Below are 20,152 nucleotides of genomic sequence, written 5' to 3' on the forward strand. Positions count from 1 at the left end.
TCTCCGGTATTTCATCCCATGCATTTGCTTCAAATATTGCATCTCCATCAAATAAATCGGAATTAAACTGTTTTGGCTGCTTCAGGCGCTTTGTTTTGTCAAGAAAAATAACATTAAGGAAGAAACTTAATTCCACAAGTAGGAATAGCTTACTTTTGATGTATTGTTTTTACTATTCTGTTTGTGTTCTGGAGCGCCAAAACGTATTATGTATTGTACTTCCCAAACTGTGTATCCCTATTAAAGTCTTTAAGATTAATTTATGAATTCTTAACCGTTACTGCATATATATCTTGGCATGGATAAACAAATCTTTTTTATATCCTATCTAATTTCCACTACTGGGTCGATCAGGCAGCCAGTTCCCGATAGGACCATTAGTCCAGCAGTTAGTGATGCGGATGCATATCTACTTGCATTCATGAATATATAAATTATTTTGTATTTCAGAAATGAAGATCTCTATTAGTGTATATTTTCTGATGACCGTGACAGTGTGGACGATAAGCAGTAAAACAATTTTTGAGAAGATCAAGCGAAGACATCAGTTTTCTAAGAATATGGGATTTTTAAAATCTAATTCTCCTAAGAACAATTTATTAAAAAGTGGACCCGGTTCTGTAATTTTATCGAAGTCGTTAGCTCTAAAGAAAGAAGTTTGCAAGACTAAGACATTCAAACAAGTTATACGCTACCCGGGATGTTTTAACATCGAATTGACAAATAGACTATGTTATGGTCGATGCTACTCATTTTACATTCCAGGTGGAACTGGATTTAGTACATGTGGACAATGTCGTCCAGATAAATTCCGCTTTGTTCGAGTTAAATTATTTTGTCCAGGAAAGTCATATAAAATAATTAGGAAAAAGGTACTGATAGTCAAATCATGTCATTGTGCATCTCACTCCATTTAAAACCGACAAAGCAAGTTCCGAAAGGTTTCCGGTATCTTGAAGTATCTGTGATAGAATATTCAAAAAGAAGTCTTTCGATTTCATAAAAACATAGGAATAACGAAGGACATATAGACAGTTGTTACCAGTGTTCTATTCAATTCAAGTGCTGCTAATCGTTTTTTATTCATTATATCAATTGACGAGGGTAACAATTAGAAATATAAATACTAGCAAATAGTTTAAACTAACTAACGCTAACGCTCGTACTTAATCATGAAGAAAGGGATTATCAATCTCTTACATATACATAGAAACATTATTGACTTGTGTTCAGGTGTTATAAGATTAAGCAGAAAATGCAAAGTAAAATACATATATGCCAAATCATGAGTAATGCGGCAAAACTGTATAAACGATACCGCCCTAGTTGTCACAGTTTTTCACTCTCTGTACGGAATATTTTCTGATTATAATTCATATCTGTAATTTTTTTCTCTATTGAGAAGAAGTCTGAACAACCCGGATAAGTAGCAGTAAAAAGAAGTTCCCGCTTTTTTTCATAAACGACAACTAGTCTAAATGACATAAATTTAAGCAACTTAAAATGTCACCGTACGACCGTCAACAATGAGCATAACTAATGTGTATACTAGTAGTCGGCTTTGAAAGGCCCCGACTTGACAAAATGTGAAAAATTAAATTAAAAAAACATGGGACTATTATACTAAGTATACTAGTATAAAAGTCCCAGACAAAACGGCCTGATTTATCACAAAACATTAAATGAAAAACACATATGACAGATAGCAACAAAAGATAACCACTGAATTAGAACTCCTGACTTTGGACAGGCACTTATAGAATAGGACGGGGTTAAACATGTTTGTGAGCGCTCAATCCTCCCCAATCTAATTAAAATTCAGATCAATCGTTACTCGCTTACTCTCTTGTGAGGATAACGAAATCAGCGGTCAACATTTTACCGAGATTGACTCTCCCCTATCTTGTGACAGTGGTGGAACAGCACAAACTGCAGATTCAGCGGGCTCGAAGAACAAAACAAAAAACTAGCTTATAGACAAAAGACACAAAACAAAACTATTAAACTTATTACCGAATACGAACCAATGCTCTCCCAAACTAAAGGGACGATTTAGATCGATTGATTGTTGTTGCTAGCTTAATGTTCAGTGGCAAATATTTTATGCATAACAAATTAACAATGCAACAGGCCACCTATATACGGACTCACAAGATAGTTGTTGCAAGGATTCTTTAACGAGAAGAGAGCTGGACACTCACCTAGCAAGAGGCAAAGGATTTACACCCACCTTTCCGACCGGACTGACTGTGTATTGATACACCCGAACAGTTCCATTTAAGCAAGGGATGGTCGGACGGGAGAAGTCTTGGAATGTCCATGTTTTATACCCAAGTCAAACTCTTGGGATGGAACATTTTGTATAGACATACATCTTTTGTTGATAACTTTATCTTTCCTTCTAGAAGATTACTGATTACTTTTTGTAGGTGGGTTGCTGTCTCATTGACGCAAACACCACATCTCCTTTTATTCATATATATGATAACTTGATAACTTGATTTCTTTTTTTATATTTTAACCGAATCTGAATATTTTAAGTCATTAATTTAATCAATGTGTCGCTCATATAAGGATACATCAGCTAAATGGACAAAATGTCTCCGACTTAAATTTAAGGATACACCAGTTACATGGAGAAAACAAAAACAAAAATCTTCGATGAACGTATGAAAAGACCGAAAAATTTAGCAAGCAAATATTTTTTTGGCATGCATCTTGGTTTGCGGATTTCCAATACAGGCGATATGTATGAGTAAACACAGATTAAAACATGGTTCCTGTTTAAAACACTTAGAATGTTGTTGCTCCTGCAATTTACTTTTTCTTTGATGGACTTTGATTTGAACAATAATCTGATATTGTTACTTTAAATGCAAGGTTAAACCTAATACTTAACTTTGATTATCCATGAAATATCCACTGATCGGATTAATACTATTTTGGCGTTTAAATAATACGAAGAGAAGTTACTCATATCATGAAGTACTATATTGTCAATATACTAGTAGTACTTCCATGTTCATATGTAAACAATTAAAACTGATAAAAAAAAAAAACCGACTAAAATGTTTACTTACGAAAAACAATAATGTGATTAAATAGAGAAAAATATCAGGTCAACTGTACATGAAGAAAAACGAAGACTTCGAAATCCATAGAACACAACAACACAGAGAAAAGCTGCTACTTTTTTAAACTCGTCAAATCAAGTTTGAGATTAGGACACTTAAAGGAGCATTTTGGATCAATGTGATTCATTCCATAGAAATCTCTCATTAGTAATTTTGTTCCTGTATTATTTATTGTTTTGATGACACTTTACACTATTTGGGAGCCAAAAAAACATCAAAAAAAATAAGTGAGGAAGGGAGAAAAATGTGTAACGTGTAAAGGAAACGGCATCATAACTAGATATAAGGGCCAATAGTATTATCAATTATGAAGATTACAATTTACCAGTTATGATATCCTAGACTAAGGAATCACCGAAAAGAAGTCATCCAGAAAACAAAAGTCATAATTTACAGATTCTTACACATGAGCCTCGAACATTCAGTAATCTTTGCAACACGGGTTTACAGTAGAACAGAATACTTAGGTTTGACATCTCGTTAACTTGAAATAACCGAGCATAATTTTGGTCCAAAAAAACAAAACAAATATACATACATATATATAATGCTATCGTAATGCAGTTAAGTGTCACCTTCGAAAAACGAGTTTTCCTTTGCGTTTTTAGTATTTTCTTTACCAAGCTAAAGTTTTTATTTATATGCATACATGATCGTGTGTAGAATTGTGTGTTAGTCTTGGTCTTTATTGAATTATCTTGAGTAAATGAGTGTTCAAAATATTTTTGTTAGTTTAAGTTTTCTTCAACATAGTTGCTCGTCCAATACTCTATAAGTGTGGTGGTTTTTATTTCACTTGGTTGCCATGGTTGTACTGTTCACGAGATTTTTAATAGGTATATTTTGCTTTTAAATTAGATTCTCTTCCTGTTTAATGTTTTTTTTTGTTGTTGCCTTGGTTGAGCTGGCTGATAAATTTTTACTGAGTTTATTATTTTGTTTTGTATTCTAGTTGCTTCAGTTCTCGTCAAATCATCTGTATCTGTATCTGTATGGGTACGTTGTAGTTACCAATACTGGCTTTTATATAACGGGGGTGAAGGCGCCGTCGATTTATTGACGTTTTGCGAGAGCAAATTTAAAGCTCTCCACACATGTTGCGCGCACAATTGTGTCTTCTAGGTGGTTCAAGTTAATTATTGTGGGGACACAAAGAATGAGTTTGTCTGTATGGGTACGTTGTAGTTACCAATACTGGCTTTTATATAACGGGGGTGAAGGCGCCGTCGATTTATTGACGTTTTGCGAGAGCAAATTTAAAGCTCTCCACACATGTTGCGCGCACAATTGTGTCTTCTAGGTGGTTCAAGTTAATTATTGTGGGGACACAAAGAATGAGTTTGTCTGTATGGGTACGTTGTAGTTACCAATACTGGCTTTTATATAACGGGGGTGAAGGCGCCGTCGATTTATTGACGTTTTGCGAGAGCAAATTTAAAGCTCTCCACACATGTTGCGCGCACAATTGTGTCTTCTAGGTGGTTCAAGTTAATTATTGTGGGGACACAAAGAATGAGTTTGAATGTTGCGGTGTTTTACTGGTGGGAATGTCAAAACACCTAGTATTGTCTCTCACTTGTTTTTCAATTATGTTTGTTGCTTGATAATGGCTGTGTAGAATCTCTGGCTTTTGTTTTTGATGCTTAGGATGTAGCTGTTTTTTGCGTTAAATCGCATACCCCATTTGTTTGCCCATTCTTCTAGGTTTGCTAGGTCTTCTTGCAGTAGTTTGTGGTCTTTCTCTGTTTTGATGGTTCTGTACACTGTACAGTAAGCAGTCATCGGCGAACAGCCGTACTGATGATTTGACAGAGTCCGGGAGGTCATTTATGTGACATAAGAAGAGTAATGGCCCAAGTACTGTTCCCTTTGGAACTCCTGAGTCCACTTTTACTTCTTCAGACTGTTCTCCCTCTACTACTACTGTCATCTTCCTCTGTGTTAGAAACATATTTAGCCAGTTGTTTAGTTGTCCTTGAATTCCGTATTCTCCCATTTTTGATAGTAATTTGTTATGCGGTACAGTGTCAAAAGCTTGGGAAAAATCCAGGATTGCAATGTCAGTTTGTAGCCCGGCATCGAATGCGTTCATGGAGTCGTGTAAGGTGACTAGCAGTTGTGTTTCACATGAATAGCCAGATCTAAATCCATGGTTTGGGCCCTTTATAGCTTGCTGTTCGGTGTGAGCCAATGCTCCGTGTTGAAGGCCGTACCTTGACCTATAATGGTTTACTTTTATATATTGTAACTTGGATGGAGAGTTGTCTCATTGGCACTCATACCACATCTTCCTATATCTATTGAGTGATGTTAAGACTCTGTGCTTTTCAAGATTTTTAAGGATGTGCTTGCATATAATGTTTTCTAGAAGTTTGCAAGGTACCGATGTTAATGAGACTGGTCTGTAGTTTTTTGCAGCGTCTTTTTGAAAACACACGAAATGTTTGCGTTGAGCCAGTCTTCGGGTAGTATTCCAGTGTCTATTGATGTTTGGAAGATGGCGGTTAGTCCTGGTGCTATTTCTGTTGCACATTCTTTTAGTATTCTGTTTGGGATACCATCTGGTCCAGATGCTTTCGATGGATTTACATCTTTGAGAAGTTTTTCGAGACCTTTAGTAGTTATAAGTAGTTCTGGTATTGTTTCTTTGATGTAATTTGTTGTTTCAGGCATTTATGTTGATTTGTCAATTGTGAATACGGATCTAAATTGTTGAATTAAAATTTCAGCCTTCCCTTTGCTGTCACTGACCATCTTCCCTTTGTTTTTTAAATGTGATCCTCCAATGTTATCTGTTTTCCTGGATTTGATGTACTTTCAGAATGGCTTTGTATTGTTTGTGTCTAGGCCTTTGATGATAGTATCATTGATGTAAGAGTATTCTGCTTTCCTGACTTGCCGTTTTACTTCTTTTTGGAACTGTATGTAGTTAGTCCATTTTTTTGTTCGTTTGGCTTGTTGGTATAGCCTTCGTTTCTTTTTTAACAGTTTCCTTATTTTGTGGTTTATCCAGGGTAAGTTGTTCTTAGAGCAGATTTCTTTTTGAAAACACATCTTTTTGAAAACACATCTTTTTGAAAACACGGGTTTACAGTAGAACAGAATACTTAGGTTTGTCATCTCGTTAACTTGAAATAACAGTTTCCTTATTTTAACAATATAATAACAGTTTATTTACTCAAGATAATTCAATAAAGACCAAGACTAACACACAATTCTACACACGATCATGTATGCATATAAATAAAAACTTTAGCTTGGTAAAGAAAATACTAAAAACGCAAAGGAAAACTCGTTTTTCGAAGGTGACACTTAACTGCATTACGATAGCATTATATATATGTATGTATAGTGTCTTCTAAAATTTATTGTAATCTTCATATTTGATAAAACTATCCGTGTTTTCAAAAAGATGTGTTTGTCCATACTTTGAAAGAGTTCTTTCTTGAAGGTGTCACTCATTTCTTGTGCGTTTATTCCACGATCCTGCATCTGTCGGATTTTTGTTGATATTAATGAAATCTCGCTCTTTTATGTTGTTCCAGTTTGCCTTAGAGTATTAATAGCATTTCCTGGGTTTGCTACGCTGATAGTTAGGTTTGGTGTCACAGTCTGTAACTATCATTTCATGGTCTGATATGCCAGGTGATATAAAGGAGATGTGTGATAGAGCAACCTAAAGACAAATAAAACGAAAAGACCTCCCAGTTCAAAGAGCATAAGTATAGATATAAAATAAATGGGGAATGTGTCCATGGGACACAGATGATGCCCCTGCTTGCATATAATGTTATAAAGGGGCATAACTCAATAACAGTAAAAGTGACGCTACCCAAATTTGTATTTGATCTGAGTTTTGTGGTAATAAGCATTGTGTATAAGTTTCATAAAATTTGGTTGATGCAAACTTATGTTAGAGAACGGAAACTAAAAATTCAGCAATTTTTCCATTTGTAAAGGGGCATAACTCTAGATCGGTAAGAGTGATGACACCAAAATTCAATCTTGATCTGTGTTATGTGGTAATAAGCATTGTGTATAAGTTTCATAACATTTGAAAGTAAGAGAACGGAAACGAAAAATTCAGAAATTTTTCCATTTGTAAAAGGGCATAACTCTAGAACGGTAAAAGTGACACGACCAAAATTCAAACTTGATCTGAGTTTTGTGGTAATAAGCATTGTATATAAGTTTCATAACATTTGGTAGAAACAAACTAAAGTAAGAGAAAAGAAACTAAAAATTCAGCAATTTTTCCATTTGTAAAGGGGCATAACTCTAGAACAGTATAATTGCCACCACCAAAATTCATACTTAATCTGTGTTATGTGGTAATAAGCATTGTGTATAAGTTTCATAACATTTGGTTGAGGCAAACTAAAGTTAGAGAACAGAAACGAAAAATTCAGCAATTTTTCCATTTGTAAAGGGGCATAATTCTAGAACTGTAAAAGTAATGCCACCGAAATTCAAAATTTGATCTGTGTTTTGTGGTAATAAGCATTGTGTAAAAGATTCATAACATTTGGTTGAGGCAAACTAAAGTTAGAGAAGGGAAACCAATTTTGGTGGGACGTACGGACGGACATACAGACGGACAAGGGTAAAACTTAATGCCCACTCTGCTACAGCAGGGGCATGAAAAAATCATAGAACTGAATCACATGAAGCCAGGGGCAGATTCAGGAGTCAGGATTTGAGGTTAGCAGAGGCCCAGCTCTTGGGAGTGTTGCTGCGCAGATAGAGTTAAAATTTTCAAATATAATGGGGTCTCACATTCACCGTGTTCCCCCTTGAATCTGCCCATGGAAACTCAAATCAGAGTGAAACCAGGTTCCTATATATAGTAAGAAATGACTTAAGATGTTCTTGGTAAAGAATTTAACTGAGCAGTTGTTAAGTTATTACATCTCTGTTAAATCCCCATAAGAGGAACATGTTCTGGCTATATGGAATCAAATGAGATAGGAAAATCCTAGAATGAGGCTGTTGAACAATGGGTCTAAGCATGTAAGGAAAAGATGTCACAGTATTGATAATCAAAGGTAAATAATATACCACATCATATGATCAGATTAAGCAGACAGTTTGGAGCCATAATACTTTGTTAGAAAGCTCTATACCAACTAGCAATATAATTGCTTTTTGATGGTATGTTGATATAATGTTTTTTGAAGTTACATAGGATTGATGTTTGTTTAATAACCAGTGGCCAATATTACATGCATATACAGGAAAAAGGGCATGTTGGGAGAAACCCAGTAAATTTAACTGAAACAGGTGACCTATGTATTGTCAGGGAGACATCCTCATTCCCTGCACTCTTCTTGATGGATTTAATGTCCCATTCCAACCCTTTTTAAATTACCTTGAAGTATAGTACATTTGTAATTTTCCTTTCTTCACAATTTTAGACGATATATGTGTACTAAATACACAATAAAAAAGAAGAAAACACAAATATAGTGAAATGCTTTATTGCCTTTAGTAAAATGTATCAATGCTTACTCTATAAAAATATTTAAAAAAAATAACAAATCTCATAGAGAAACTGGCATATGGAATGACAGTGTAAGTTCATATAACTTTCTGTATTGACGGTTCTTGCAATCTAAACCAAAGTTATCAAATTCTGCAGTGAAATCTTTTGAGAAGAGACTGCAGGCTATTGTTTCACAAACATTCCTGTCATAAGTTCTTCAAACTTTGAAAATTTATAAAGTCAGATCAATCTTAAACTAGATCTCTTGAGAAATGAGGTCCTGTACTGATATAATGTGTTTAAAATACCATCAAAAATTCATTATACACATTACAGATCATGACTTGAGGCTGTACTTTTTGCTATGCAGATCAACAATAAGATCAACCATGTTTCTTTGTAAATAATTGGCTGACAGACATATCAACCAGCTGATTTCTTAGGACAAGATACTTATTCAATCTTACTATGTTAAAAGACTGAAAATTCAATCTATGTGACCTGAACCCAATCGTTTCAAAGGTATTTGTACAATGTAGTTGCTGTTTAGCAGGGCACACCTAACTAAACAATTAATCAATAAATAAAAGATATAAATGCAATATATGTGTGTTCATTAACAAGGTGTAACGTATTTATCTGCTAACAAATAATAACTCTACAAACTCAGTAACTTATATGACTAAGTCTAGAAGTACTGATTTTTCAATTGAATGTTATAAAATCAATTTTTTACTTGTGCCATTTTCACAATATATACAACTATTAAATCATCTTAATAACCAGCTTAAATTCATTGAAAAATAAACCCTGAATGTATTAAACAATTACATTATCTTTGATATTGATCAAAATTCATTGAGGAAAAAAAATCCTCTTTAAATTTTTATTTAAAAGATAATAGTTTTATTATGTTCTACTAAAAACAGTAGTATTGCATAACTCCCACCAAAAACTTTATATATCCCTTCATAATGATTGATTGGTGTTTAAGGCCACTTTCAGCACTATATGTTTTTTCATGGCAGCCTTTTTTCATTGGCGAAGAAAGCCAGAGTGTCCCGAAAAATCAACAGACCATCTGCAGAATAACTGAGTGACAATCCTAGTAATAAATATTTGAGTCAAACGCACCTGCCACATGGGGGTTTGAACTCACAACCTCAGTGTTGACAGGCTATTGATACAGTAGATGAACCACTTAGACCACTCAGCCACCAAGGCCTCTCCTTCTTAATGATGATGATACATACATAATATAATATCAAAATGTTAATCAGTTGTCTACATAAAAATTGTTGGGCTATTTGACCCTGTCTGTTTAAATGAACCCATAGCCTGTAAGTTTTATGAAAAGCAAGAAATGATAAAATATCAATCAGTTGTCACTAAAATGAAAATCTGAGATGAAGATTAATTATTATTCCATCTCAAGGATCAGAAACTACAAACATTTCTATCTAACATATCCTCTGTTAATTAATAATGTGAAAAATATTATCAAAAAGTTTGTACCGGTATTCTAAACGAAATGTAAAATGAATGACTTGTCCACAGTTTTTACCATGTTCCAACTACCTTATTCTTACTGGTAGTAAAACATGGACAAATTAAAATTCTTACTTTTCAGCTTTATATGAGTTTTTTTATGCTGAACATCATCAATTCTAAGTTATAGAAAGAAAGGATATAATTCGTTTTGTCCGAACAGCAAAACATTATTTTTTATCTACATCTTTTTTTCTCACTGTAATCATAAACTCATCATAGATCAATGTCACTGTTGCCTAAAAAATAGGAACACATAAAATTTATGCATACTGTGAATAGCTGAATAGTGAAAATGGAATGCATGAAAGCTGGATGAAAACAATGGAAGTTGATAGTTTTATCAAATGATTTCTTTGAAACCATGAAACCAAAAAATCCATCCATAAAATAACAGTGATATATATTAGTCAACAAGGCACCTAATTTGTTATGACTAGAACTAAACAATTCATATTTACACATCTGGATTTCAAAAAACACATATCACAATATATGCACCCAACTTGTAAACAATCCTAAAGAAAATGTGGAATGCAATGATTTAGTATTATAACACACCAAAATGGCAACTGCTGGAATCTTTCCTAAAGAAAATATGGAATGCAATGAGAAAATGTAGCAACACACCAAAACAGTGACTAATGGAATGTAATGAACTGCTCAAAAATGATTCATAAATGGAAATGCTTAACTTCTGTTTATTTAAGAATGAGTGATTTGATGTTTTTATTGGTGCAAAAAATTGACTGGATATAAATTGTATTACCATATTCAATTTTCAATTTTTATTTTGAGATAAATGATTTTTTTAAGTAGCATTTATAAATTGATTTAGATTGTGATGGTTTTGTTGTTACATGTACTATGTAAAAAAATTCTAAAAATATCTTCATGATTGTAAAATAAACTTGACAGTTTAAATGATTTTTAGTGAAGAGTGTTGTGGGGATAAATTATGAACAGAGAACATTGCTCTTTTTTACAGTGAAAATCTACATAAAATTACTGCATGTACATACTTATTAAAGTAAACTAATGAAATGAGAAAAAAGGATTGCAATATTCTATAAAGGTAAAGATATCAAAATTGAGATTGCAAATAACTAGTGAGGAACACATATATCTAAAAGAAATTATAATTCACAAAAAAAAAACAGAGATTCAAATGATGGCAAGGTTTTGAATGATAAAAGTGGTGAACTTTAAGATTGTGTTATCTTAGGTTGATGTCAATATGAGGAAAACAAAAATTAGTTTATAAAGGGAGATAAAACCAAGTTAAGGGACATAACTCGTAAAAATCAGTGGTACGTTTGTGTCAATAATTTGCATAAATATAAAGTAAGCTTGTAAGTAACACAGATTCTTTCAATTCTCTTTTACATGAATGCTTAAAAAGCATTGATGAAACTTTCTATCACAAACAATTTATTGACGAAAAAAGTGATCTCTTTTTACCCAGGTTAACCTCCCCCTTTTCCCTATATATATATTAGGAGTAAATTCAGTGTACTGATGATAGTGCAAGTAAAATACAAATTGGTGTAAAATTAATATATTGCAAAGATTGCCATTATTGTCATTTAAACATGACTGCAAATCATCATTAGTAGACATAGTTGATTGCTCTTCTGATTGTAATATTGAAAGTAGCTTATTACAGAAGAATGAACAAGGAAGCATTATCCTGCTTTCCACTGCCTATCCAGAAATTAAACATGTAAAACTGTACCAGAGTTCTGTGGATTCATTTCTTTTGGATTCAGGAAAAACAGTTTTTTCTTGGATACTTGATTTCATGTTCAATCCACCAAAAATAAATATCCAAAGAATAATAATGAATCCACAGTATATTGTACAAAATAATTCTAACATTGACCAACAAAAACTTTAGTCACAACCTCAACACAAAAATCATGGACTATGCAGGTCATTAAATGATTAAACAAAAGTTGACTGACCAAGGTTTCCAATGAGGTTTATCTGAGAAATTTTAGAAATCAATGACCTCCCTTTAATAGTTCTCTTGACATGAATTTAAATTGATAGCTAATTGAAATTTCACTGTTAAGTTAATCTTAATTCACATCTTCATGTAATAAATGAAACAGGTATTATACAAGACTATACAAACTACTGCAAAGAAGAATTCAATAAAAAATATTAAAAAACATTCCTACCAAAAATAAATGTGATTTTCGTTTAGTATTAAGAAAATTATTATCTAACAGTATGCACAAAAAATTGCATTCACACATATTCCTCTATTTCAAGAAATAAGTGATTCAGAAATGTCAGTATCACTAACTAACAGTATATATATTGTGTCTAATAATCATATCATTTACAGACTACAAGTTTTGTAAGTTAAATATATTTGCAATCATCATTGTACTAAAAGGAATTACAGTTAATATAAGTCAAAGGCTAAAAAATTAAGATGTTGTTTTTAATTTATAAAAAGAATTATAATAATGCTCTAATTTATCCAACTTTAAAAAAAAAGTTGCTCATTTTCTCATTTACTTTGAAATTTTGATAGCTAGAAGGAACCAAAAAAATCAAATATGTTGTTTCCTCACCATATTTTAAGCTGCTCATCAGTAAAAAAAAACTCAACTTTATTTAGAAATAAAAAAAATGTTCACTTAGCAATATTTTCAGCATAATAAATAAAAAAAACCACAGCAATTATATAATTTGTTTATGGCCTTAACATATAAATACTTCAGTACCTTTCAAACCTGATCTTCCTGAAAATTTATTCATAAATAGACAAATCACTAACCCTTAGAGTCTGATACAAAGAAGAAAAACTTACTTTGGAATAAAAATGTCATGACAGTCAACAATAAGAAAGTAACAAGAGAGAAACAAAACTTCAATAAATATCACAAATATCATACATCACAAAAACACTTAAAAAAATAACAGCAAAAAAATGCTATAAAAATAAATGCATAAAGTCACAACTATTTTAACAACCTTCTGTATATATTTCAATAGATGATTTATCATTTATAAACTTTAAAAATGTACACAACCTAATTAAAATTAGTATTTAGATTTGTCTACAAACTAAATTTATCTTTGAATTATATTTAAGAAAGACCTTTAGATTGATCCTGCAGAGCTCTAAATGAATAATATGAACCTCTTTATTTCTTTATTATGTTGAAAGGTTCCTCTGAGAAAGGTTAGTCGTCTTGGAAAAGTAGTTCCAGCAATTTCCCAATTTTTCTTATGGTGAGAGAGCAGAAAAATCGATTCAATCATTGATAAAAATCAACTATTATTAGAATAGGAAACCACCTATTTTTAAATTTGCATATTTGGCAAGTGTGCCACTGTAGTTTTTAAAGTTTAGACTGTACCATAACTATAAAACAGTTCTTTGACTACAACCTGTTATGGTGGTATAAAGTCTGGCAAGTAAGCTGCAGCAAAATATCATATGTACCCTCCATAGTACAATAAGTATGATGCATAAGGAATATGAGACAGAGTTGTGTCCCTTTCTGCGTTCTATCATCACAGCATGTTTTTTCTGGCCAATTTGTCTTTCTGCAAAATCGAAAATTTCTTAGTCAGAAAACAAGTCTTTAAATCATATTATCTCAAACAAACATTTTTCTATTGCTGCATGTTTTTATTTTAAATATATTGATAATCCAGATTATCGCTTGCTTACTTGACAATCCTTAATTTTTTGTCTCTTTGTTAAAAAATGTTGCATTCCTCTTCTATCTTTTATGGTCAAAAATAAAATGAGATGTGGGAGGTATACTCCAATGAGACAGCAACCAAACAACACAAATAACCAAAAGACATCTAGAAGGCAACATACAGTGTTCATAGGCAGGTGTCAATACAATATGTCAAACTCTAGGTCATTTCAAGTCTTGAAAAAGATGTGAATAAATTGAACAGAAATTATCTAAGATCTGCCATCAACACCAAATTCTCCAATTAGCAAAAAACCCTTGAGAAATGATACAAGACAAACAGATATTTTCTTGTTCTTGTATTTAACAGCTGCTCTCTTACTAACTTCTCTCAGATTTTCTCTTCTCCTATTTTATATAGAACAGCTCTCTTTTTAACCAGGATTTTTGCTTAATGTTAAAAACTTAAATTATTCATTATATTTCTAACTCACCAAACTCCCAGCTTTTCTTGTTCTTGTATTCAATAAGGCAGCCTTCTTACCATCCTGTAATTGCTTAAATCTTTTCTCTGCTTCTTGTATTCTGGTGAAATAAAAGTCAATATACACAAAGTTTTTTCATAAAATTGGGAGATTATTCAATTCATTTCAATAATATATATAGAGATTCTGTCAGGGCTACATGAATTCTGCAGGAAAAGGCTACACAATTTCTTAGTGTAAAAGGTCAAACAAATATAGAGTCTTTAAAACAAATATATTAAAGTCATATGAAACGAGTGACTGGTGAAAAAATGTTAATCCAATTCTTGAACCAATGCATGCATATATCATAAACTTAGTCTTCTGTGCACGATTTTTTCATTTTTTACGTATCCATATCGTATTATCGTCAAAAAAATATTTCACTTGGTCAGTGTTGTGAAAATATGGCAGCTAATTAATGGTCGTGTTTTTAAACCGAAGTTTACCCATTGTTACCTTTGTAAACAATCAACAAAGAAGCATGAATATTCAGGTAAACACGTGTATAACATGTACAATAAGATATACAGTTTATTTTGATGACGGAGCCATGTTTACATTTGTTGACTCTCTTTACCAATTTGGGTTTCCCCTTCACATGCATATTGCGATCTCCAGATTTTTACAAGAAAGGTCATGCTGAGATAACTGCATACGGAAAACATGTCGTGACGAATTGTTGGCTGGAAGCAAACAAATAAAAAAAAGTAAATTTCTTCTGAATTTGGACAAATTAAAGAATTTTCTTCAGAAAAGATTTTATGTATATAAGTTTTGTAATAAAAAATAGCCATTTAGTAATAAAAATCATATGCATCATTTTTTTTAATTTGAAGTTTCATATGACTTTAAGTTCCAATCCAATTCCCAAGGTAATTCTACATTCAAAGTTATTGTGATTAGGACAAAAGGAAGCAAAATAAGAGATAAAAATTTCCTAGCATCTTTAATTGGTATATCATCTGAAACCTGGCCTATTGTATATGATTGAAATTACACAGATTATTTTCAGCATTTACAGTAATGATCTCATGTAAGAATTGATATCAAACTTCGATAACTTTTCTACAAACCGATCAATCATCAAGAAAGCATATTATATATTGTATGTGACTGACAGACAAGCTTACTTTATTTTAAGGACTTTTTGTTGTTCTTTCTTCCACATTTGTTTAAAATCCCCACAGAATGATGACCATGATGAAAAGAAATACTCTGGAGTGACAAACTTATCTCCTGACTTTGGTTTTACACAAAAGTAAATTACAATTTCATCAAACCTGTAAATTAAAACATTGAAATGGATAACTTTTTCATTAAACACATAAAACGACTAGATGTGTTTATATAAGGCATGGATACACAACCTAAAAAATAATCACATGGATGTTTAAAAGCTTATAGTTATGCCTCAAATGTAGATCAAGACGATCACAAGGGTCAGCAAAAACTATTAAGTTACAGCATGCTTAGGGTAATGTGAAAAATACTGTTATACAACTATTGATATCTCATTTGCAATCATACCACATTTTATTTTATATTGTGTATCCTTCTTTCTTGTATGCGTTTAAATATCAACATAGTATCAAAGATGAAAAATTGAGTTAAAGTTTCTTATTACCATCCTTAGTACTCAAGTTTACTATGTTGACTATTCTTTCAATCCTTTTTTTTTCGGATGTTTTTAAATTCTTATTTTGTCTTCTTTCCTGCTTGTTATGTTCTTATTTCTCTTTATCAGAATAAATTTACTCCAGAAGTAATATAAAGGGTATTCAAAATAATTTTCAATTAAGGATGTTCGCTCCTCTTGTTTTTGAATTTTTGCAAGATTTTTTTGAAATCCTCTAGTTTTATCCATGTATTGCCATTAAAAAATTTTGCCCGCTAACCCCTACTTTTCTTTTCATAATTTTATTACATATAGTTTTAAAAGCCATATTTGAAAATCTTATAAAATCCTTGTTATTTTTTCATAGTTTTTAAAAGAAAAAAGCGGCCAATGTTAAAAGTATGAAAAATCTAGAGAGTATCATTTCCCGCCAAATTTTCAATGGTTTATATCTCGAAAACAAGCACAAGGACCCTTCATTTTCTTCTGCTTTTTTAGTACCTTTGTTTATAAACTATCATTTTATAACGGTCTTTTAAAAAACTTGATATTTTGAAACATAGTAGCAAACAACCTTAAAACAACAATTTACAATTCATCCTTTATGTTCTATACTGATTTCATGTGGTATAAGAAAGAAACCAAAATAACTACATAATCTCATATTGCTTATCACTTCATGTATAGATATATTCTATATTTTATGGAAAACAATCCAAAGACATTTTACTTACATCATTTTAGCCTCTTTGATAGAATCATCTTGTTCTTGTAAGTCATTTTTACCTGAAAAGAAAGTAAAACATCTCATCATTGTGCATGCTTACAAAAATATATTGGATATCAATTTATATTTTAAATGTATACTTAAATGTTTCATCATTTATACTGATGACCGATTCGGCATAATTATATGTGTATAATTAGACGTGTAGAAAAGACATTATGTATCAGATCAGTGTCAGTAAATAATCCTACAGACTGGATACTTGTCAGCCATGTCATTACAGAAATATCTATATTAGATATCTTTCACGTTCTGTTTTGTATGAAAATGTGATTTTTTTTATAAATATATATGCAGATACCACACTACTTGTAGCTATTTTAAGAGATACAAAAAAGTTGGATACCAAATTTGGCATCACTTTAATATGAAAAGTACTTATTAGTAAATTATATATAATAAAATGTTCACTTAAAGGTAATCATGAATAAGTAATTAGGGAAAATAATGGTTACATACCCTTTTCAAAGAAATCTTCCATGACAGCTTTAAACGGTTGAAGATCATCTTCATGAGCATGTTTAATTACTTTATTCGATCTTTTAAAAGCAGCTGAAAGATAAGTAAATACAAACTATTTAATACAGTGAAACCAGATCTAACCAAATCATGAGTGAGCATCTTTATTTCTGTATTCGTCAATTTTAAGGCCATTTTCCTAAATTTTTGTTTTGCTCTCTATGCTTCTATTATTCTCTCTTTGTTATATTTTAGCACCCATTCATAATTCTACTTTTCTATAAACCCCATCCAGACCTTCTTGAGATTACTCAATTCTTTGTTACTGTATGTATCAGCTTGTACAATGAATATCATATTGAGATTTAACATAACACTAATCTTTCAGTATTGATGGGTAAGGTTTAACCAAATAATCAAACAATTCATTCTCAATCATTAGCTCAAAGATTAGACTATAGTTTTGTAAACTTTTATTTCAAAAGTATTGCTCAATAAACCTGATAAAAATAATGCTATATTAAAACTTCCAAATTACCTTCAAACTCTTTCTTTATTCTCTTTAATTCTTTGTCTATTTCATCAAAATTAACCTGCATTCCTTGTGAGATGTCACTAGAATCAGGAAGTGGTAAAATGGCCTTCTCTGTTCCAGCACTGTCATAATCAAACTTCTTTATATAAGTCGATACAACAAACTGCAGCAAACTTGATCTGTTATCCTGGAAATAACAAGTTATCTCTCATAGAATATTGTTATGAAGTATATATGTATATAGATTCTTCTTCTGTTGCCATAAGGTAATGATTTTTCTCCATTTGAAAGCTAAATTATCTCACAGAATATTGTAAGGAAGTATACATGTATATATATTTTCCTTCTGTTGCCAATGGGTATAAACAATATTTCTTCACTTAACTTAAATTTTATATTTACAGCATGTGACCTGCAGGAAGCATGTTATAATCTAAAATTCAAACACTAGTATTGAGAGTGATAGAAATTTTGTATTTCATTAGCAATCAGAGAAATTGTTTCTCTAATATGTTGTCAGTCTTTCAAGTGAAACAATCTGTTTATGTTTTGCTATTGTGAACACCTTCAAATCATTCTGAGCAGCAAAGCAGCAGAGAGTGAAATGCAATAAGGTATTGAAGGTTCTTTTGAATGATTTGTTCAAATCCATTTACTAGTTTAAATGTGAATATAAGAGATACGGAAGGAAAGACATATGGCTACAGTGAAACAACCTTGACCTACCTTTGTTTTTACATCTTTTAATCTAGGCAGTATACTTATATCAAAACCATCAGCTTGACCTCTACTTCTATTTCCTAAAATTCAATTAACATATTTTAAATTCAGAAAATTTGGCTTGCATTTATTACTGCCACTGTTGAACATTGCACCAAATGAGAGATTAATTACAACAATTTCAAGTAATGCTGCATACAAGTAATACTTTCAAAATTTTAAGGGTATATCATGGAAATTTCAACATTGGGTATGGTTGCTGTTGGGTCATGTCAAAACCCTTTCAAATAAAAACAATATTTGTTATAAAATGAAAAGAAAAAAAAAATCAAAGCTCACTTTACAATGAAGCTGAATAAATTAAAAAGTGTGCAATATAAAAAAATGATCAAGAAAAATTCCCAAAGAGTACATTTCAGAGCAAAACAAAGAAACATGTGATTAAATTTTCTCAAGGAATGTCTTAATAAGACCAGACAGATGAAATATAGGAATGGGTGAAGCAATAATATAATTAAACACATATAAGTTAGCGTATTATACAATCTTTGTAAAATTGTTTAATAATAACTTACCCCCATTCATATAATTTCCTACAGCTAACACTAATCCTAACACATCTTTCACTCCCTTCCCATTCATCAATGTCTACAATAACAAATACACATGGTTAAAAAAAAAACAAGATGATATGATTTCCCTTTGCAAAAAAATGCTTCTGTAACAAACTTCATCAGATACCCTAAAGATTAAAAGTTTGTTTGAGTAAGGAAAAAACTCATATGGCAGATACAATGAAAAAGTATATGGTACATAATTCATATCACCAATGGTAAAGGAATCTTTCTTGCCAAGAATAAATTCTTGTCATTACAGGATATATACCTGAACTGATTTGAATAGGTAGCTCCTAACTAGCCTGTATTTCTAACCTAATACTATATGTTAACTTACAAAATAGGGCATACTAGACGCAATGGCAATTATTCCTATTTTCTAAGCCATAAAATTGAGAATGGAAAATGGGAATGTGTCAAAGAGACAACAACCTGACCAAAGAGCAGAAAACAGCCCAAAGCCACCAATGGGTCTTCAACACAGAGAGAAAAACATATACCCGGAGATGGGCTTCAGCTTGCCCCTAAACAAAAATGTGTCTAAACATTTTTTGAGTCATCTAATTAATATACATAACCATATTACTTAATAAAATTTAAAACATAGCTGATTACATTCATACTATATATGTACATTTATTTCTCTCTAAGTATGACCAAACATATTAATATCTTACATCAGAAGTCATTTTTAAGTTGTTGAGTTTATTCTCTATCACAGAAATGCTTTCTTGGAAATTTTCTTGAAACAAAAAACAAAACATTCTCTCTGCAAAATCTGGTATCACAGTTAAATCATACAGAAACCTGAAAAAAAAACACATTGTTATATGTTCTCTAGTCTAAACATGTATCAGTTACAAATTCTTTTTTTAAATGCAGTATCAGCAAGCTGTTACACATCTAAAACGTATACAACAACAATTACACCAAGAATGATATAAAATAAGAACATTAAAATGAACATAAACATCAATATATATTAAATATTTTGGATAAAAATATTCTCCATCAGTATGATTTTACCTCTGGCAACTAATGCAAATAATTAATAAAGGAT

The 20,152-nt window shown here is 31.5% G+C and overlaps 1 protein-coding gene across 1 annotated transcript in view; it reads right to left on the bottom strand.

Moving 5' to 3' along the window:
• Positions 1-8,595: 8,595 nt before the first annotated feature.
• The window catches only part of LOC127738725 (uncharacterized), a 53,813-nt gene continuing 42,256 nt past the window's right edge, over positions 8,596-20,152 (bottom strand). The window contains exons 12-20 of the mRNA XM_052250062.1: positions 19,770-19,899; positions 19,051-19,123; positions 18,482-18,555; positions 17,759-17,942; positions 17,221-17,313; positions 16,709-16,760; positions 15,490-15,639; positions 14,327-14,417; positions 8,596-13,731 (exon numbers count right to left, since the gene is read on the bottom strand). Of these exons, the coding sequence (XP_052106022.1) occupies positions 13,699-13,731; positions 14,327-14,417; positions 15,490-15,639; positions 16,709-16,760; positions 17,221-17,313; positions 17,759-17,942; positions 18,482-18,555; positions 19,051-19,123; positions 19,770-19,899 (880 nt within the window). The 3' untranslated portion in view covers positions 8,596-13,698. The remainder of the gene's footprint in view (positions 13,732-14,326; positions 14,418-15,489; positions 15,640-16,708; positions 16,761-17,220; positions 17,314-17,758; positions 17,943-18,481; positions 18,556-19,050; positions 19,124-19,769; positions 19,900-20,152) is intronic.

The sequence above is a fragment of the Mytilus californianus genome, unplaced genomic scaffold, assembly GCF_021869535.1.
Source record: "Mytilus californianus isolate M0D057914Y unplaced genomic scaffold, xbMytCali1.0.p SCAF_4, whole genome shotgun sequence".
In the NCBI taxonomy this organism is placed as follows: domain Eukaryota; kingdom Metazoa; phylum Mollusca; class Bivalvia; order Mytilida; family Mytilidae; genus Mytilus; species Mytilus californianus.